General features: G+C 38.5%; 4 protein-coding genes and 2 pseudogenes across 4 annotated transcripts in view; all 6 read right to left on the bottom strand.

Moving 5' to 3' along the window:
- The window catches only part of LOC110048553 (dynein axonemal heavy chain 3-like), a 119,738-nt gene that overhangs the window by 41,565 nt on the left and 56,367 nt on the right, over window positions 1-21,806 (bottom strand). Inside the window, exon 70 of the mRNA XM_089290135.1 lies at window positions 21,345-21,425. Coding sequence (XP_089146261.1) covers window positions 21,345-21,425 — 81 coding nt within the window. The remainder of the gene's footprint in view (window positions 1-21,344; window positions 21,426-21,806) is intronic.
- Window positions 58-3,441, bottom strand: LOC149112312 (adenosine receptor A2a-like; annotated as a pseudogene).
- LOC149112311 (adenosine receptor A2a-like) lies at window positions 6,261-7,701 on the bottom strand. The gene has a single exon (XM_089290137.1). The coding sequence runs from the start codon at window positions 7,464-7,466 to the stop codon at window positions 6,534-6,536; it is 933 nt and encodes a 310-aa protein (XP_089146263.1). The 5' UTR covers window positions 7,467-7,701; the 3' UTR covers window positions 6,261-6,533.
- Window positions 8,216-12,286, bottom strand: LOC149112310 (adenosine receptor A3-like; annotated as a pseudogene).
- LOC149112309 (adenosine receptor A2a-like) lies at window positions 12,650-14,694 on the bottom strand. Its single transcript, XM_089290141.1, has one exon. It carries the CDS (start codon window positions 14,474-14,476, stop codon window positions 13,562-13,564), a length of 915 nt encoding a protein of 304 aa, XP_089146267.1. The 5' UTR covers window positions 14,477-14,694; the 3' UTR covers window positions 12,650-13,561.
- On the bottom strand, window positions 14,784-21,335 carry LOC149112308 (adenosine receptor A2a-like). Its single transcript, XM_089290139.1, has one exon. It carries the CDS (start codon window positions 19,206-19,208, stop codon window positions 18,276-18,278), a length of 933 nt encoding a protein of 310 aa, XP_089146265.1. The 5' UTR covers window positions 19,209-21,335; the 3' UTR covers window positions 14,784-18,275.

Raw genomic sequence — 21,806 nt, 5'->3', positions numbered from 1 at the left:
TCCTGGGTAATGCACTCCAGGTGAATCATTGCACTCTTACATCCATTTTATCCCAAATTCATTCCAAAGCCTTCGCTCCTACTGATGGCTTAACAGTGACCAGTAGGGGTCACTTTTGCGCTGACGAAGGGCCAAAGCTCGAAACATAATTGTTAAATAACTAAGTAATTCAGAAAAGCTGATGCAACCGGGATGAAAATCCTTAACTAAAATTTTATTTCTCATCGTACTTGTCCATCGTTTAGCAAGATCTAACGTGGTAGCTGAGATATCGTAATAACACCGCCAAATGAAAAACCCTTATTGTAAACACGATCAATACGGTAGCACGCGCATATGGAAAATTCATGGATATTTATTTAAAACTGATTTATCACTCCACAGCACACTTGTATACATGGTTCATAGAGACGTTAGTGGTTTGTTTTCAAGAACCATTCAAGCACCTATCAAGGACAATAGACCAATTTTGATATATTAAAATTCAGCCTAAAATAATAGACGAGGCTCTGGGGAATAACTATAGAGTTTGGGGGGTTTATTCTATTGTGTTAGGCTGAATTTTAATATATCGAATTTGGTCTATTCACCAACATTAAAGGAATCGCCTCCATGAGAATCACATGTAGAATTTCTTTAAGCAGGAGAAGACACAAGACCTGGGTTTTTTTTACGAAAGTGACAATTTGCTGTATATTCTTTTTCGTTTTGGTATATTATACAGACGAATTTAATGTCTAATCTTTTTCGTTTTGTTTCACAAACGCAGTGTATTAGAAACTACTTTGCAATCGAAATACCTTTTCATTGTTATTTCTTCAATACTGCATTACTACTTAATGTAAAGACGTTCTCGTTTGCCAGACTAATGGTGTTCCTCGTTGTATACAGAATGCGTTTAATAACATTGACAACACTGAATGTAGGGAATTATGGCACAACATGGCCAGCCCTGTGATTAATGAGACGCGTCATTCCTGAGCCAAGACATGTTCCGTAGTATGTCCATGATAGCGTGTCGAATGTGTCTCATCTTCCAGCAGTAAATTACAGGATTCAAAGATGAATTAAGAAATAGGAGAGTCCACGAGAAAATGGAAACCTTTTGCAGTGGAATGCTTGGGCCATTGATTTGATATACAGCCATACAAATAAAAGAAGGCAAATAACAAACCAGAAACAGGAAAAACACGTAGAATATACCTAATGTAGATTTAACGATGTTGGCTAAATTTGTTATTTCGTCATTCTCTGTTGCTTGTTGTACTTGCAGAACATGAATCTGATTCTTGTGGCGTTGTACAGCCAAATAAATCCTGATGCAAGCCACTCCTATAACAACAAGACCAACAACTCCAAGAATAACTACAAGACCACGGCTAATATAGAATGGAACCCACCAAATCATCAAAGAAATAAATGCACTAAACAGCCATATTGAGATCACAACAGCAACAACACGTTTGTGAGTCACAAGTTCCTGGTATCTGAGATGAAGATGAATAGCTAGGAACCTGTCTACACTTACAACCACAACACCAAAGAATGATGCTAAAAAAAAACAAAGCCAGGACGATGAGAAAACCCTTGTAAGTACTACACCCAGGATTGCTTTGTTGTAACCACATAACCAGAAGTGAGATGTACGATGGTTGACCCAATAAACCAACACCAACATCAGAAACAGCAAGACTCAGGAACAATGTTTTCAAAGTTTTTGGCAAGGATGAAGTTTTTCGTATTGCGTGGATTGTTACAATGTTTAACATGATGGCGCTATAACATAGAAAGCTGTTGAAAACACAATTAGCGACGTAAGTCGATTGAAGGTCTTCAAATTCGGAGATTTTCGGGTAGAACTGCAGCAGTAATTCACAAAATGATTTGCTCATAATATCAACTCAAGTTTCTACAACACACCGAGTGTTTCATGTACCACTTGTTTTACAACAAAAGATAATTTCCTTCCTCGGCGCCACACTTCAGTTGGATCACTGTTGCTTTGCCATCTAAAGCGATGATTCACAGAAAACGAATCCGTACAATACCTCAGAAATGGCGCTTTCAGATGCTGTGTTAACGTATAAAACAGTATCTTCGTATTGCGTAGATTGCTACACAGTTCAACATGACGGCGCTATAAAATAGAAAACTGTTAAACACGCAGGAAGCGATGTAAGTAGATTGAAGCTCTTCATATTTGGAAATTTGAGGGAAGAACTGCAGCAGTAATTCACAAAATGATTTGCTCATGATATCAACTTAAGTTTCTACAACACACCGAGCGCTTTCCTTACTAAATAATGCCTCCAGAAAAAGAATTCTTAAAATACCCAAGAAACAGCGCTTTCAGATGCTGTGTTCACGTATAATACCTTTCAAACTTTTCAGGACATAAAACTAAACTAAAACTGCTGGGTGGTCTTTGAACTTTCTAAATAATAAATAAAATGGAATTAAAACGACGATCAAACCGTCGGTCACCTTTGTCTAGGATATGTTGTTAATGCTATCCCCTATTTTGACCCATTAGAAGCGGTAAATGACCTACCACTAACAATAACACTGAACGAACAGACTTAGCTACATTCTTAATTAAAAAGTCTAAAATGGAAACACAAAATGACGACGTTGTAATTCTAAAAGCCGCTTAGAATATTTTGGCATACCGTTCCAGTGAATTAGTGCTATGGCTACCAAATGATGTATGTTTAACATGATTAAATGGGACTGGTAAATTATTTATGTTTTTCTAGTACAGTCCATTTTTGTCGTCATAACAATCGAAACGTCATGAATAAAACAGCCTAAAAACACAAATCATGACAGTTTCAAAAACCAACATTTCCAAATTCCAATTTGATCCGGATTATTGTCAAGCACTTTGTTCCGTTAATATATGAACAATTAGCATTTGATTAACGTTTGATTTCGTAAATACCTTTTGATTGACATTTAGCCGCGTAACCGATACGGTCAATTGACCTTTGAGCTTGGATAAGTTAGTTTTCTGTCGCAGATATTTTCACTGTGAACGCCTTCGTTGCTGACCTGTTTCGCTGACCCGTTTTCTGCTGTTTTCAAATCTGTTTATCTGTTGCCTGACCTGGACAAACCGCAAAACAATCTGATTGGACATCGTCAAAGAAGTAAGTTTAGTACTGTAACTCAGACTTAAAACAATGTAACTTAGGTTTGCGTTTATATTCCGATCGTCTGTTTGGTTTCTCAATGGAATTTTGTATTACCTCTTTAGATCGAATAATCTTGAATCCTGGAACAAATTATACGATTGGCGTAGCCCAATTAGATTGTCTGCTTGGTTTTTTACGGAACCACACTTTATCATGAGCCTCTGACTCGGGTGATTGCGCAAGCACTCCCTGTCTTTGACATTAAAATTTGCATTTACAATTTGCATAGCAGCACAAGCATAAAAACTTACAATATATCCAGCGATGTCAGCACAACTTTAATTAAACCTCAACTACAACCACATCGTGCTTTTTTTATTGCGCTATTTTCGCATAAGAGATGACTTGGAACGAGTCAGCCCGTATAAGCATACTCGAGGAAATAAAACTCATTTTATCCCAATATACGTTCTAGACCCTTCCCTTCTACTGGTGACAGGGAGAAGAGAAGAGAAGACTGGTAACGAAGTTCATAAGTGAATGGCCTTGTAGAAAAGGGACAATAGACAAGACTGTAAGAAACTACAGTGAAAAGAACGTAATGGAGAGCTCTACAATCTTGAAAATGTACAATTTTGTTTGTTTTACCTCTAGTAAAATACCAGAAATATACCTAGCACACAGTGGGCTAATTTATCAAAGCTCCGAAGATTAATTTAGCAACTTTAGTTACTAAATTTCACGTTGATAAATACATAAGTAATTAAGGCTGATGGGTACGGGTGAAAACCCCAGAATCTACAATTCTGCCTATCATCGTAGTTATCAATATATTGAAAAGATCTAAGTAGTGAGTGAGAAATCGTAATAATACTACCGAACGAAAAGTTTTATTATTACAGGGCTCAAACGCCAGAGCATCATGCTAGTTTGTCGTTCTGCTGACAACGAGCCTTATACCCATTTCTTCTAGTAGAATGAAAACGATTAAAAATTCTTAATCATTTCAACAACATAACGCTCTCTGGTTTATTCTGGTCTGGCACGTTTATTTCGTGAATATTCCTCTTTTGGAAAATTGCGTGTAGTCAATTCCGCTTTCGAGCGAAATAATTATGTTCTACTCCTTTTTATAATAAAGTTTCCATATAACGCACGCTCTGGGCTGAAACAACGCGCTTTATCAGAGTACAGAGACATGACAAGATGAATTTCAAATGTTTGCTTAAAAATTTTGACAAATTTGACCCAGATTAAACATCCCGTGACTCAGACAAACGCAATGGACACGAGCTCTATGTCTGCAGTAAACATAGTTGCACGGAAACCATTGTTAAACAACAGAAGTGTTAAAACTGTGCTAGAAAAAAACAAGTTTTGCTAGATTCCGACGAAACAGTTAGCGAAATAAACAAATTCTCAACCTAGCGAATGCTTCGATAAAAGACATTATATTTGTTACGAAGGCAGTTATTATACTTTAGAAGTAAAACAATGACAGAAAACACCACTTGAGCTGACTCTGTTTATGACGAGAAGCTTTATTTTTGTAAAAATGCCCAAAACACGCTTACATGGAGTGTAGCAACGCTCGTTCGCTAAATAGCAATCTCCGGTCATTTTAGCGAAGTGAAACTCAACAATTACAATGCTCACCCGACGAGTGATCAGTTGAAAGCTTGCTGTAATATTCTCTCCTGGGGCCCGTTTCTCGATGGTCCCGAAAAGTTTTCGCACCCGAAAAGGCGTAACAAAATCTCAAACCTTATGACTACAGAGCTAGCTGTTTAATGCATATATTCCTCATATGAACGGAAATTCTCTTCATATAAAAAGTTTCAAGCGGATACACCTCTCTGCCTTTAAATACCGATTAACTAAAAATGGCTTTGTGGGCCCGAAAAGTTTCCGGGGCTTTCGAGAAACAGGCCCCTGATCTCGGAGTAGAACCGGCGGGAGCAGTTTAGTCTTTCGAACTTTGAAGATAATTCGGGCAATCTCGCTGCGAGCCGTAAATAAATTTTAGCTCCTTTCAAATACGGTTTGGTAATTTCCATTGGATAAGTGCACGTTTTCATGAGCCACAGTGCGGCCGGACTTCTTTGGACTGGAACCTTTTAGATCCTTATTTTTAAATCAAACTATTAAAAAAGCGAACTTTGAAGCGATCGTTCTTCTCTCGAAAGCCACCCGAAACCGGAAGCTTAGCTGATGTTCAGTTTGTGAATTACAGCTGTCGTCTCGTCAGCCAATCAAGTTATTTGAGCAATTCTAACAAGGATTGTGATTGGTTCATTTAAGCGTGCTTCATCAGAGAACAGATCCATGCTGACGCCACTTTTCCTCGTTTGGAAATTAAAGTTTGGTTTGGAAATACTAAGCTGAATGTGTGGGCAAATGAATAGATTTTTTATCATAAAATAAATAAAGCTTCGTCTGTACTCTGTTCCGTTGTAAAGCACTTAGGGAGCGGTAGAGCACACGAAGTGGGGAAAAACACTCGACTTCGTCTCGTGTTTCCCCCTAAACTTCTTTCGTGCTCTATCCGGCTTCCTGAGTGCTTTACAACAGAACAGAGCACTGTCAAGGCTTCTTTATTTGCCAAGTGAAGCTTGCAGAAGAGACTTCCCGGGCAATGCACAACAAATATAACGCGCAAACATTCCCTGTACAACATTCAGCTTGTGATAAGTTAATAAAGATGGGGAAGTTTAAGCTCGGTAATGAAATGTGAAGGTGAATTAATCAACATGACACGAGCGTTGGACAAAGAAAAATTCTGAGTCCCCGACAGGAATCGAACCCATGACCTCCCGAACACCGGGCGGGCACTCTATCCACTGAGCTACGAGAACTCATGGAGAGCAAGGTCATTTAACTGAGTTCATATATGATAGGTGTCCTGCATACTGCTAGGATCAACGCTATCGAATTCATCGTGAGTAGTGATAATTTTTATTAACTTATCACTACTCACGATGAATTCGATAGCGTTGATCCTAGCAGTATGCAGGACACCTATCATATATGAACTCAGTTAAATGACCTTGTCACCTTAACATTCAGCTTCTTTGCCACTAAAAACTCGTAAAAATATTACAAGAAAACTGGTTTTGCCATAAATCCTTTTCCTTTCTGGTATACGGATAAATTTATTTAATGTCTACTCTTCCTTGTTTAGTTTCACAAAGCAAAAATGACACTAACCGCAGAGTATAAGAAACTGCTTTGCTATCAGAATACCTTTTCATTGTTATCACTCTAATACTACATTACTACTTAATGTAAATACGTTTTCGCTTCACAGACTTGTTCCTCACCGTTATATACAGAGAGCGTTTGTTAACAATGACGACACTGAATGAAGGGAATCATAGTATAGCATGGCCAGGGCTGTGATTAGTGAGAAGCGCCATTCCTGAGCCAAGACATGTTCCGCAGTATGTCCATGACAGCGTGTCGAATGTGTCTCAGCTTCCAGCAGTAAATTACAGGATTCAAAGACGAATTAAGAAATGCAAGAGTCCAGGAGAAAAGAAGAACCTTCTTAGTTGGAATGCTTGGGCCGCTGATTTGGTATACAGACATACCAATACAGAAAGACAAATAACAAACCAAAAATAAGAGAAACACGTAGAATATACCAAATGCAGATTTAACAAGGTTGGTTAAATTTGTTATTTCGTCATTCCCTGTTGCTTGTTGTACTTGCAGAACATGAATCTGATTCTTGTGGCGTTGTACGGCGAAATAAATCCTGATGTAAACCACTGCTGTAACAAGAAGACCAACAACTCCAAGAGTTGTTAGAAGACCACTGCTCACATAGACTGGAACCCACAAAATTGTCAAAGAAAGAAATAAACTTAACACCCATATTAAGATCACAACAGCAACAACACGCTTGTGAGTCACAAGTTCCTGGTACCTGAGATGAAGATGAATAGCTAAGAACCTGTCTACACTTATAGCCAAAACTCCAAAGAACGAAGATAGAGCAACAAAAGCCACGACAAAGGCAAAACCCCTGTATGTATTACAGCCAGGATCGTTTTGTTGTAACCACATAACCAGAAGTGAGACGTACAATGGTTGACCCAATAAACCAACACCAATGTCGGAAACAGCAAGACTCAGGAGCAATGTTTTTAAAGTTTGTGGCAAGGAAGAGGTTCTTCGTATCGCGTAGATTGTTACAATGTTTAACATGATGGCAGTATAGCAAAGAAAGCTGCTGAACAGACAATTAGCGACGTACGTCGAATGAAGCCCTTCAAATTCGGAGATTTTCGGGAAGAACTGCAGCAGCAATTCACAAAATGATTTGCTCATGATATCAACTCAAGTTTTTACAACCGAGCGTTTCACGTACCACTTGTTTTACAACGTAAGAAAGTTTCCCTCGCGGGGCCACACACCAGGTCGGATCACTTTGGCTTTCCTTACTATAGAGCGAGATCGCTAGGAAACGAAGCCGTAAAGTACCCCAGATATGGCGCTATAAAATGCTGTGTTTACGTATAACACAGTTCAGTCAAATTTTCAAGATAGAAAACTAAACGATTCACAATGTTTGCTATTAAACTAACACTGCTAGATGGGCTTTATTGGTCACAATAAAGTCAAGAAATAATCAAAACGTCAGTCACCTTTGTCTAAGGTTTATTAAACAGGTCATATGGTCATTGTTGTTATTGATGCTATATTCGTAAATCGGACCCCTTTATGTCAGGGAAACTTTAAGTTCAATAACTTAAGGTTAATGCTCACATGGACTGCAATAATATAAAAGTAGGATTTTTGGTGTTTTAGAAGTTATTTTTTGTCTGCCTACAAAAAGTGCACTAAATATTGTACTTTTAGCAAACTTTAGATCAAACACCCGGACAAAGAGCAATTTGCATGCACATTAAAAAGGAGGATAAGGAATGTATTTGGCGATGGACAAACTGAGATGATTCAGCGAGACAACGCTCAACTGACATTACACAGCTTTCTAGGTTGTACATACATCCTGCAAATGTATATTTGAATCTAGCTTTGTCGAGATCGCTATTCGTCAGTTGATTTTATAAGGTCTCTAATAATAATAATAATAATAAATAAATATTTATATAGCGCCTATCCATGCCTGCTCTAGGCGCTGTACAATTCGCCAAAATGATCTGTACTAATCTTAATAATTAAAAATGCGCATTTAAGAAAGTAATAGAAAGTAAAAATCGCTAAGAATAATAAGTTTTCTTAAAAAGATGAGTTGTGAGTTTAGATTTAAAAGAACTTAGATTGTCACATGAGCGGATAGAAACAGGTAGACTGTTCCAGAGTTCAGGAGCGGAAACAGCAAAAGCTCGAGAACCATATGTCTTCAGGTGAAAATTCGTGGGGTTAAGAAGTAATAAGTGTGATGATCGGAGGATTCTGGAAGGTTGGTAGTACGCTACTAGATCTTGAATGTAGACAGGAGATTGTTGATGAAGGGCCTTAAAGGTAAGTAACATAATCTTGAATTTAATGCGTTCAGAAATAGGAAGCCAGTGTAATTCTTTCAGTATTGGAGTGATGTGATCGTACTTTCGGGAACAGGTGATAAGTCGGGCAACGGCGTTCTGAACAGACTGGAGCTTTTTTAAAGCACACTTTGGTACATTGTACAAAAGAGAGTTGCAGTGGTCGAGTTTGGAAGACACAAAAGCATGGACCAGGATCTCGGTGGTTTTCGTAGATAAGAATTTCCTTATCCGGGAGATGTTGCGCAGATGATAAGAGGCTGATTTACAAATAGAACTGATATGCGGAAGCATAGTCATGGTACTGTCAAATATCACACCGATGTTTCTAGCAAATTGAGATGGCTGAATTATGTCTTGACCAAAACGGATTGGTGGTAGAGACTGCTGCGGGTTGTGTTTCGAGTATAGATAAAGAAGTTCCGTCTTGTCCTTATTCAGTTTTAGCTTGTTAAGAGACATCCACTTGTCAAGATCAGACAAACATTCCTCAATTTTTCCAACTGCATTAGTTAATTCGACGTCGTTGTTTGTTGAAAAAGAGATATATAACTGAGTATCGTCAGCGTAGAAGTGAAATTGCATTTCGTGGTACCGTAGAATGTCAGCCAGTGGTGCAGTATAAAGTAAGTACAGGATAGGCCCTAGGACCGAACCTTGGGGGACTCCACATTTAAGCTCACGAGACTGAGATTTTTTTTCCATCGTCTCTAAGCCGGCTTTACTTTGCATGCAGCTGAGTTTATTTACGCTATTTTCGGGTTTCACGCTGTCTTTATTCAGCCCTCTTTCGTATTTTTCAAACTGTGATGCAATCGTGTCTTTCGTTAGTATAAATAGAGTACTCTTATCCTCGTAATACGATTTACATCGAGGATTTACCGCGAAGTTACGAGGAATAAACTTGTGAAGTCCCAGTTCTCTGAGTGTCCTAATACTAGTTCTCGCAGACCAGACGGTACTTTAGAATCCGGGACAAGTTCTTTTCTCGCATTTTAGCGAGTTGCGGGGCTAATTTCCGAGTCGAGAAAATTTCTTGGAGTCAAGCACACAAGTTTCCATCCAATAGGCCTCTCAACTCCCGTTTTCCTCATAAGAGCTTTATTAGAGAGTCTTTAGGTGTTATAACTGATCAGAATAAAAGTTAGACATAAACGACGCAGATGTCAGAGTCAGTTCATGAAACGGCAAATGAATATGTGAAAACCTACAACACCAGCTGTTCCAAATTTGAAACCTTTAAACGTGTCAAGCGAGATATCGGAAAGAATAACTAGCGAGATAAGATCCCGCTTAGCTACATCAAAAATTATTTGGGACCATGATGTGAAAATTACCCCATAGATCTTCAATTCATTTCCTCAGAAGGACAAAACAAAACAAATTAAAAATACACTAAAAAGTCCCTTCCCGACGGTACAACTGGAAACCGCTATATTATGTAACGTGCGGCGAACGAGTCAGAATGAAATCCACGGTAAGTGTTGTGGCAGGTCGTGTTGCCAGCAGTATTCAGAGGAATATTTTATGAATAGAAACACAGGTTACCTAAGACCGAAGCTATGACACTGTCGGACTGTGTTGTTCTTTTTCGGGTAGCTCTTTTTTTGCCATAACAACCAAAACGCCAAAAATAAAACAGCCTTAGGTAAAGGTTCTGTTAGCAGCACAATAGCTGCCGGTTCATGAATACATTGAGTCTGCCATGACCCATAAATTTATCAACCAAGGGTAGCGTCCGTTATAATGTAAACATGTCATATCGTATTTGCACATTTGAAGATGTAAAAAGGAAAAGGGTAAACACGTTTTCGTTTCACAGACTAATGGTCTTCCTCGCCGTTATATACAGAAAGCGTCTGTTAACAACGACAACACTGAATATAGAGAATCATGGTATAGCATGGCCAGCCCTGTGAATAGCGAGAGGCACCATTTCTGAGCCGAGACATGTTCCTCAGTATGTCCATGACAGCGTGTCGAATGTGTCTCATCTTCCAGCAGTAAATTACAGGGTTCAAAGTTGAATTAAGAAATAGGAGAGTCCACGAGAAAAGAAAAACCTTTCGCAGTGGAATGCTTGGGCCTTTGATCTGAAATACAGCGGTACAAATAAAGAGAGGTAAAGAACAAAATAAAACCAGAAGAAACACGGAGAATATACGAAATGCAGATTTAACGACATAGGCTACATTTGCTATTTCGTCATTCCCTGTTGCTTGTTGTACTTGCAGAACATGAATCTGATTTTTGAGGCGTTGTACGGTCAAATAAATCCTGATGTAAGCCACGGCTGTAACAACAAGACCAACAACTCCAAATATCATTACAAGACCACGGCTAAAATAAAATTGAACCCACCAAATCATCAAAGAAATAAATACACTAAGCACCCATATTAAGATCACCACAGCAACAACACGCTTGTGAGTCGAAAGTTCCTGATATCTGAGATGAAGATCAACAGCTAAGAACCTGTCTACACTTAGAGCCACAACCCCCAAGAACGAAGCTAGACAAAAAAAACCAGAGGCCATGAGTAAAGCCTTGTATGTATTACAGCCAGGATCGTTTTGTTGTAGCCACATGATCAGAAGTGAGATGTACAATGGTTGACCCAATAAACCAACACCAACATCCGAAACAGCTAGCAAGACTCAGTAGCAATGTTTTAAATGTTTTTGGCAAGGATGAGTTTTCCGTATCGCGTAGATTGTTACACAGTTCAACATCATGGCGCTATAACATAGAGAACTGTTAAACACACAGGTAGCGATGTAACTCGATTGAAACTCTTCATATTCCGAGATTTGTGTAGAGAACTGCGCTGACAAATCACAAAATGATTTGCCCGTGATATTAACTCAGGTTTCTATAAGACACTGAGCGTTTAACGTACCAAGATAGTTTTCTTTGTCGGCGCCACAAACCAGGTTGGATTACTTTGGACTTCCGCACAAAAGTGATGATTCCCAGTAAGCGAATCCGTAAAATACCCCAGCACAGGCGCTTTTAGAAGCTCCGTTCTAGTATAATATAGTTCAAATTTTCAAGATAAAAAACTAAAAGATTCAAGATGTTCGCTGTTGAACTAAAACTGTTAGGTGAGCTTTGAACTTCCTAAATATTGATCACAATAAAATCAGGAGATAATTAAGCGTCAGTCGCCTTTGTGTGAGGTCCATTAAGCGCAAGCCATAATTATGGTGTTAATGCTATGTCCAATTTGGACCCATTAAAAGCGGTAAATGAAATACCGCGTAGCAATACTACCGAATGAAGGAACTTAGCTACAAGCTTAATTCAACAGAAGTCGTAAAACATGAAAACAAAAATAGGGACGTTTTTATTTTTAAAAGCCGCTTGTCTATATTAATCGATGTCATACCTGCAAAACGATACCAATTTCATCAGTGTGCAGTATACTAAAAACGTTCCATCTTCGTCCTGTTGGTAGTTTTAACAGCTGTTAATCACTGTTTGAGCGAATACAACTAGGACGCCATGAAGATAGCGCTATTTATGCAGCACTGTCAGCGCAACTGTCATTTAACCTCAACTACGCATACAACTACATTCGTAGTTTGATCGCGCAATTTTTGCATAGGAGATGATTTGGAACGAGTCAGCCCGTCTAAGCATACTCAAAGAAAGAAAACACATTTATTTCAATTTCCGTCCTAGACCCTTCCCTTCTACTGGCGACAAGGAGAAGAGAAAAGACTGGTAACGGCTTTCACTGATGACTAATTTTGTAGGCAGGGAGAAATAGACAAGACTACGAGAAACTACTGTGAAAGGAAAAGAATCTAAAGCGCCACAATCCTGCAAATGTACAATTTTGCCTGTTTTACATCTAGTAAAATGTTTTAAAAATACGCGGGACACAGCGGGTTAACTTATAAAAGAACAGAAGATAGATTTTAGCAACTTTAGCTACTAAAGCTGGAGTAAGAACACTCCTGGGTAATGCACTCCGGCTGAATCATTGCACTCTTACATCCATTTTATCCCAAATTCGTCCCAAAGCCTTCGCTCCTACTGATGGTTTAGCAGTGACCAGTAGGGGTCACTTTTGCGCTGACGAAGGACCAAAGCTCGAAACATAATTGTTAAATAGCTAAGTAATTCAGAAAAGCTGATGCAACCGGGATGAAAATCCTTGACTACAATTTTATTTCTCATCGTACTTGTCCATCATTTAACAAGATCTAACGTGGTAGCTGAGATATCGTAATAACACCGCCAAATGAAAAACCCTTATTGTAAACACGATCAATACGGTAGCACGCGCATATGGAAAATTCATGGATATTTATTTAACACTGATTTATCACTCCACAGCACACTTGTATACATGGTTCATAGAGACGTCAGTGGTTTGTTTTCAAGAACCATTCAAGCACCTATCAAGGACAATAGACCAATTTTGATATATTAAAATTCAGCCTAAAACAATAGACCAGGCTCTGGGGAATAACTATAGAGTTTGGGGGGGTTTTTCTATTGTGTTAGGCTGAATTTTAATATATCGAAATTGGTCTATTCACCAACATTAAAGGAATCGCCTCTCTGAGAATCACATGTAGAATTTCTTTAAGCAGGAGAAGACACAAGACCTGGTTTTGTTTACGAAAGTGACAGTTTGCTGTATATTGTTTTTCGTTTTGGTATACCATACAGACGAATTTAATGTCTAATCTTTTTCGTTTTGTTTCACAAACGCAGTGTATTACAAAGTACTTTGCAATCGAAATACCTTTTCATTGTTATTTCTTCAATACTGCATCACTACTTAATGTAAAGACGTTTTCGTTTGCCAGACTAATGGTGTTCCTCGTTGTATACAGAATGCGTTTAATAACAATGACAACACTGAATGTAGGGAATTATGGCACAACATGGCCAGCCCTGTGATTAATGAGATGCGTCATTCCTGTGCCAAGACATGTTCCGTAGTATGTCCATGATAGCGTGTCGAATGTGTCTCATCTTCCAGCAGTAAATTACAGGATTCAAAGATGAATTAAGAAATAGGAGAGTCCAAGAGAATATGGAAACCTTTTGCAGTGGAATGCTTGGGCCACTGATTTGATATACAGCCATACAAATAAAAGAAGGCAAATAACAAACCAAAAACAGGAAAAACACGTAGAATATACCTAATGTAGATTTAACGATGTTGGTTAAATTTGTTAATTCGTCATTCTCTGTTGCTTGTGGTACTTGCAGAACATGAATCTGATTCTTGTGGCGTTGTACAGCCAAATAAATCCTGATGTAAACCACTCCTATAACAACAAGACCAACAACTCCAAGAATAACTACAAGACCACGGCTAATATAGAATGGAACCCACAAAATCATCAAAGAAATAAACACACTAAACACCCATATTGAGATCAGAGCAGCAACAACACGTTTGTGGGTCACAAGTTCCTGGTATCTGAGATGAAGATGAATAGCTAGGAACCTGTCTACACTTACAACCACAACACCAAAGAACGATGCTAGAAAAAACAAAGCCAAGATGATGAGAAAACCCTTGTATGTAGTACAGCCAGGATCGTTTTGTTGTAACCACATAACCAGAAGTGAGATGTACAATGGTTGACCCAATAAACCAACACCAACATTAGAAACAGCAAGACTCAGAAGCAATGTTTCCAAAGTTTTTCGTATTGCGTGGATTGTTACAATGTTTAACATGATGGCGCTATAACATAGAAAGCTGTTGAAAACACAATTAGCGACGTAAGTCGATTGAAGGTCTTCAAATTCGGAGATTTTCGGGTAGAACTGCAGCAGTAATTCACAAAATGATTTGCTCATAATAGCAACTCAAGTTTCTACAACACACCGAGTGTTTCATGTACCACTTGTTTTACAACGAAAGATAGTTTCCTTCCTCGGCGCCACACTTCAGTTGGATCACTGTTGCTTTGCCTTCCAAAGCGATGATTCACAGAAAACGAATCCGTACAATACCTCAGAAATGGCGCTTTCAGATGCTGTGTTAATGTATAAAACAGTATCTTCGTATTGCGTAGATTGCTACACAGTTCAACATGACGGCGCTATAAAATAGAAAACTGTTAAACACGCAGGAAGCGATGTCAGTAGATTGAAGCTCTTCATATTTGGAAATTTGAGGGAAGAACTGCAGCAGTAATTCACAAAATTATTTGCTCAAGATATCAACATAAGTTTCTACAACACACCGAGCACTTTCCTTACTAAGTAATGCCTCCAGAAAAAGAATTCTTAAAATACCCAAGGAACAGCGCTTTCAGATGCTGTGTTCACGTATAATACCTTTCAAACTTTTCAGGACATAAAACTAAACTAAAACTGCTGGGTGGTCTTTAAACTTTCTAAATAATAAATAAAATGAAAATTAAAACGACGATCAAAACGTCGGTCGCCTTTGTCTGGAATATGTTGTTAATGCTATCCCCAATTTTGAACCATTAGATGCGGTAAATGACCTACCACTAACAATAACACCGAACGAACAGACTTAGCTACATTCTTAATTAAAAAGTCTAAAATGGAAACACAAAATAGCGACGTTGTAATTTTAAAAGCCGCTTAGAATATTTTGGTATACTGTTCCAGTGAATTAGTGCTATGGCTACCAAATGATGTATGTTTAACATGATTAAATGGGACTGGTAAATTATTTATGTTTTTCTAGTACAGTCGATTTTTGTCGTCATAACAACCGAAACGTCATGAATAAAACAGCCGAAAAACACAAATCATGACAGTTTCAAAAACCAACATTTCCAAATTCCAATTTGATCCGGATTATTGTCAAGCACTTTATCATGAGCCTCTGACTCGGGTGATTGCGCAAGCACTTCCTGTGTTTGACATTAAAATTTGCATTTACAATTTGCATAGCAGCACAAGCATAAAAACTTACAATATATCCAGCGATGTTAGCACAACTTTAATTAAACCTCAACTACAACCACATCGTGCTTTTTTTATGCTATTTTCGCATAAGAGATGACTTGGAACGAGTCAGCCCGTATAAGCATACTCGAGGAAATAAAACTCATTTTATCCCAATATACGCTCTAGACCCTTCCCTTCTACTGGTGACAGGGAGAAGAGAAGAGAACACTGGTAACGAAGTTCATAAGTGAATGGTCTTGTAGAAAAGGAACAATAGACAAGACTGTAAGAAACTACAGTGAAAAGAACGTAATGGAGAGCTCTACAATCGTGAAAATTTTGTTTGTTTTACTTCTAGTAAAATACTAGAAATATACTTAGCACACAGTGGGCTAATTTATCAAAGGTCCGAAGATTAATTATAGCAAATTTAGCTACTAAATTTCACGTTGATAAATAGATAAGTAATTAAGGCTGATGGGAACGGGTGGAAACCCCAGAATCTACAATTTTGCCTATCATCGTAGTTGTCAATATATTGAAAAGATCTAAAGTAGTGAGTGAGAAATCGTAATAATACTACCGAACGAAAAGTTTTATTATCACAGGGCTCAAACGCCAGAGCATCATGCTAGTTTGTCGTTCTGCTGACAACGAGCCTTATACCCATTTCTTCTAGTAGAATGAAAACGATTAAAAATTCTTAATCATTTCAACAACATAACGCTCTCTGGTTTATTCTGGTCTGGCACGTTTATTTCGTGAATATTCCTCTTTTGGAAAATTGCGTGTAGTCAATTCCGCTTTCGAGCGAAATAATTATGTCCTACTCCTCTTTATAATAAAGTTTCCATATAACGCACGCTCTGGGCTGAAACAACCCGCTTTATCAGAGTACAGAGACATGAAAAACTGAATTTCAAATTTTTGCTTAAAAATTTTGACAAATTTGACCCAGATTAAACATCCCGTGACTCAGACAAACGCAATGGACACGAGCTCTATGTCTGCAGTAAACATAGTTGCACGGAAACCATTGTTAAACAACAGAAGTGTTAAAACTGTGCTAGGAAAACAAGTTTTGCTAGATTCCGACGAAACGGTTATCACGTAGCGAAATAAATTCTCAACCTAGCGAATGCTTCGATAAAAGACATTATATTTGTTACGAAGGCAGTTATTATACTTTACAAGTAAAACAATGACAGAAAACACCACTTGAGCTGACTCTGTTTATGACAAGAAGCTTTATTTTTGTAAAAATGCCCAAACTACACTTACATGGAGTGTAGCAACGCTAGTTCGCTAAATAGCAATCTCCGGTCATTTTAGCGAAGTGAAACTCAACAATTACAATGCTCACCCGAAGAGTGATCAGTTGAAGGCTTCCTGTAATATTCCCTCCTGGGGCCCGTTTTTCGATGGTCCCGAAAAGTTTTCGCACCCGAAAAGGCGTAACAAAATCTCAAACTATATGACTACAGAGCTAGCTGTTTAATACATATATTCTTAATATGAACGGAAATTCTCTTCATATAAAAAGTTTCAGGCGTATACACCTCTCTGCCTTTAAATACCGATTAACTAAACATGGCTTTGCGGGCCCGAAAAGTTTCCGGGGCTTTCGAGAAACAGGCCCCTGACTCGGAGTAGAACCGGCGGGAGCAGTTTAGTCTTTCGAACTTTGAAGATAATTCGGGCAATCTCGCTGCGAGCCGTAAATAACTTTTAGCTCCTTTCAAATACAGTTTGGTAATTTCCATTGGATACGTGCACGTTTTCATGAGCCACATGGCGGCCGGATTTCTTTGGACTGGAACCTTTTAAATCCTTATTTTTAAATCAAACTATTAAAAAAGCGAATTTTGAAGCGATCGTTGTTCTCTCGAAAGCCACCCGAAACCGGAAGCTTAGCTGATGTTCAGTTTGTGATTTACAGCTGTCGTCTCGTCAGCCAATCAAGTTATTTGAGCAATTCTAACAAGGATTGTGACTGGTTCATTTAAGCGTGCTTCATCAGAGAACGGATGCATGCTGACGCCACTTTTCCTCGTTTGGAAAATAAAGTTTGGTTTGAAAATACTAAGCTGAATGTGTGGGCAAATGAATGGATTCTTTATCATGAAATAAATAAAGAAGCTTCGTCTGTACTCTGTTCTGTTGTAAAGCACTTAGGAAGCGGTAGAGCACTCGAAGAGGGGAAAAACACTCGACTTCGTCTCGTGTTTCCCCCTAAACTTCTTTCGTGGTCTATCTGGCTTCCTGAGTGCTTTACAACAGAACAGAGCACTGCCGAGGCTTCTTTATTTTCCAAGTGAAGCTTGCAGAAGAGACTTACCGGGCAATGCACAACAAATATAACGCGCGAGCATTCCCTGTACAACATTCAGCTTCTTTGCCACTAAAAACACATAAAAACATTACAAGAAAACTGGTTTTGCCATAAATCCTTTTCCTTTCTGGTATACGGATAAATTTATTTAATGTTTACTCTTCCTTGTTTAGTTTCAGAAAGCAAATATGACACTAAACGCAGAGTATAAGAAACTACTTTGCTATCAGAATACCTTTTCATTGTTATTACTCCAGTACTACATTACTACTTAATGTAAATACGTTTTCGCTTCACAGACTTATGGTATTCTTCGCCGTTATATACAGAGAGCGTTTGTTAACAATGACGACACTGAATGAAGGGAATCATAGTATAGCATGGCCAGGGCTGTGATTAGTGAGAAGCGCCATTCCTGAGCCAAGACATGTTCCGCAGTATGTCCATGACAGCGTGTCGAATGTGTCTCATCTTCCAGCAGTAAATTACAGGATTCAAAGACGAATTAAGAAATGCAAGAGTGCAGGAGAAAAGAAAAACCTTCTTAGTAGGAATGCTTGGGCCGCTGATTTGGTATACAGACATACCAATACAGAAAGACAAATAACAAACCAAAAATAAGAGAAACATGTAAAATATACCAAATGCAGATTTAACAAGGTTGGTTAAATTTGTTATTTCGTCATTCCCTGTTGCTTGTTGTACTTGCAGAACATAAATCTGATTCTTGTGGCGTTGTACGGCGAAATAAATCCTGATGTAAACCACTGCTGTAACAAGAAGACCAACACCTCCAAGAATTATTAGAAGACCACTGGTAACATAGAATGGAACCCACAAAATTGTCAAAGAAAGAAATAAACTTAACACCCATATTAAGATCACAACAGCAACAACACGCTTGTGAGTCACAAGTTCCTGGTATCTGAGATGAAGATGAATAGCTAAGAACCTGTCTACACTTAAAGCCACGACACCAAAGAACGAAGCTAGAGCAACCAAAGCCACGACGCTGGTAAAACCCCTGTATGTATTACAGCCAGGATCGTTTTGTTGTAACCACATAACCAGAAGTGAGACGTACAATGGTTGACCCAATAAACCAACACCAATATCGGAAACAGCAAGACTCAGGAGCAATGTTTTTAAAGTTTGTGGCAAGGAAGAGGTTCTTCGTATCGCGTAGATTGTTACAATGTTTAACATGATGGCAGTATAGCAAAGAAAGCTGCTGAACAGACAATTAGCGACGTACGTCGAATGAAGCTCTTCAAATTCGGAGATTTTCGGGTAGAACTGCAGCAGCAATTCACAATATGATTTGCTCATGATATCAACTCAAGGTTCTACAACACACCGAGCGTTTCACGTACCACTTGTTTTACAACGTAAATAAGTTTCCCTCGCGGGGCCACACACCAGGTCGGATCACTTTGGCTTTCCTTACTACAGAGCGAGATCGCCAGTAAACAAATCCGTAAAGTACCCCAGATATGGCGCTATCAGATGCTGTGTTTATGTATAACACGGTTCAGTCAAATTTTCCGGGATAGGAAACTAAACGATTCACAATGTTTGCCGTCAACTGATAAGCTAACACTGCTAGGTGGGCTTTATTGATCACAATAAAGTCAAGAAATAATTAAAACGTCAGTCACCTTTGTCTAAGGTTTATTAAACAGGCCATATGGTCATTGTTGTTATTAATGCTATATTCGTAATTTGGACCCCTTTATTTCAGGGAAACTTTAGGTTCAATAACTTATGGTTAATGTTCGCGTGGACTGCAATAATATAAAAGTAGGATTTTTGGTGTTTTAGACGTTATTTTTTGTCTCCCTACAAAAAGTGCACTAAATATTGTACTTTCAGCAAACTTTAGATCGAACACCTGGATAAAGAGCAATTTGCATGCACGTTAAAAAGAAGGATAAGGAATGTATTTGGCGATGGACAAACTGAGATGATTCAGCGAAACAACGCTCAACTGACTTTACACAGCTTTCTAGGTTGTACATACATTCTGCAAATGTGTATTTGAATCTAGCTTTGTCGAGATCGCCATTCGTCAGTTGATTTTATAAGGTCTCTAAGCTGGCTTTGCTCTGCATGCAGCTGAGTGTATTCAGGCTATTTTTGGAGTCAGTTTCACGCTGTCTTTATTCAGCCCTGTTTCGTATTTTCCAAACTGTGATGCAATCGTGTCTTTCGTTAGTATAAATAGAGTACTCTTATCCTCATAATACGATTTACATTGAGGATTTACCGCGAAGCTACGAACAATAAATTTGTGAAGTCCCAGTTCTTTGAGTGTCCTAATAGTTCTCGCAGACCAGACGGTACTTTGGAATCCGTGACAAGTTCTTTTCTCGCAGTTTAGCGAGTTGCTCCGAGCTAATTTCCGCGTCGAGAAAATTTCTTAGAGTCAAGCACACAAATTTCCAGCCAGTAGGCCTCTCAACTCCCGTTTTCCTCATAAGAACTTTATTAGAGAGTCTTTAGGTGTCATAACTGATCAGAATAAAAGTTAGACATAAACGACGCAGGTGTCAGTATCAGGTCATGAAACGGGAAATGAATATGTGAAAACCTACAACACTGTCTCAAATTTGAAACCTTCAAAAGTGGCAAGCGAGATATCGGAAAGAATAACTAGCGAGAGAAAATCCCGCTGAGCTACATCAAAAATTATTTAGGACCATGATATGAAAATTACCCCATGGATATTCAACTCATTTTCTCAAAAAGACAAAACAAAACAAATTAAAAATGCACTAAAAAGTCTCTTCCCGACGGTACAGCTGCAAACCGCTATAAGTGTTATGTAACGTGTGGCGAACGAGTCAGAATGGAATCCACGGAAAGTGTTGTGGCAGGTCGTGTTGCCAGCAGTATTCAAGCGAATATTTTTTGAATAGAAACGCAGGTTACCTAAGACCGAAGCTATGACAAAGACTGTGCTGTTGTTTTTCGCGTAGCCCTTTTTTCGCCATAACAACCAAAACGCCAAAAATAAAATAGCCTCAGGTAAAGGTTCTGTAGGGTAGCGTCCGTTATAAAGTAAACATGTCATATCGTATTTGCACATTTGAAGATGTGCAAAGGCAAAAAGATATATATTTGCACGACTGCTACGGAAGGAAGACCATTGGGGTTTAAGAGGGTTCTCGGAGACATTGCCCTATGAGGCGCAGACCATGATCATGAAAGATGAAGGGATCCGTTCATATTCTCGCGGAGGATCTGGAACTAACTATCGCTCGAGATTTGTGCGCGGGATCTGGAACGAATGTTAAGCAAGATACAAGAATAAGCTATCGACGGAGTTTCCCGCGCGAGAACACCACGTGAACTCCAAACGAACGTGGCATGAGAATCTTCTGTGAACAAGCATTCAATAAAAGCAACTTTCAGTCGATTGACGAATATAAAGATATCGGCATTAGCTTCTAGTTATTTATGTACCTGCTTTGCGGAGATTTCCTCAGAGAGAACTTTTGATGAAGAGAGAATCTTTATGGCAGTTTCATCCTCCAAGATATTTCCCTAGCATAAAGCAAGTTAAAAACAAACGCTGTTTACACATAATAAAGCGAACGTTTCACGTACACGTGAGATATTTTTTTCAAACGACTATACGCACGTCTTATCAGTGAGCCCTTTAATACAAAGCAAGTCAAACCACATTCATTGACAATTTTTATACTATATGATAACAATCTGACAATAGCTGAGAAAAAGTAAAATCTACATTTAGTTCAACGAAACAACCCACCCTCTCGTAGATAACCCCGAAAAATTCGTGAACATGAAAACGAGTCTCTACAAGTCACTATTTGTAGTATTAATTTTTCGTTTTCTGCAGTGAAATATAATTGAGCATCAAAATATGGCACGCATAGTTGATTTTTAATTTGAAATAACGAC

This window comes from Orbicella faveolata, unplaced genomic scaffold (genome assembly GCF_042242905.1).
Source record: "Orbicella faveolata isolate gen_17 unplaced genomic scaffold, um_ofav_v1 contig_2, whole genome shotgun sequence".
Classification (NCBI taxonomy): Eukaryota; Metazoa; Cnidaria; class Anthozoa; order Scleractinia; family Merulinidae; genus Orbicella; species Orbicella faveolata.
Note: the sequence above shows the minus strand (reverse complement) of the source record. Positions and strands in the feature narration are given on the sequence as shown.

What these genes read in the sequence shown, in the direction of transcription:
- LOC149112311 (XM_089290137.1), bottom strand. Translation starts at nt 7,466, where the DNA reads ATGAGCAAATCATTTTGTGAATTGCTGCTGCAGTTCTTCCCGAAAATC.
- LOC149112309 (XM_089290141.1), bottom strand. Translation starts at nt 14,476, where the DNA reads ATGAGCAAATCATTTTGTGAATTACTGCTGCAGTTCTACCCGAAAATC.
- LOC149112308 (XM_089290139.1), bottom strand. Translation starts at nt 19,208, where the DNA reads ATGAGCAAATCATATTGTGAATTGCTGCTGCAGTTCTACCCGAAAATC.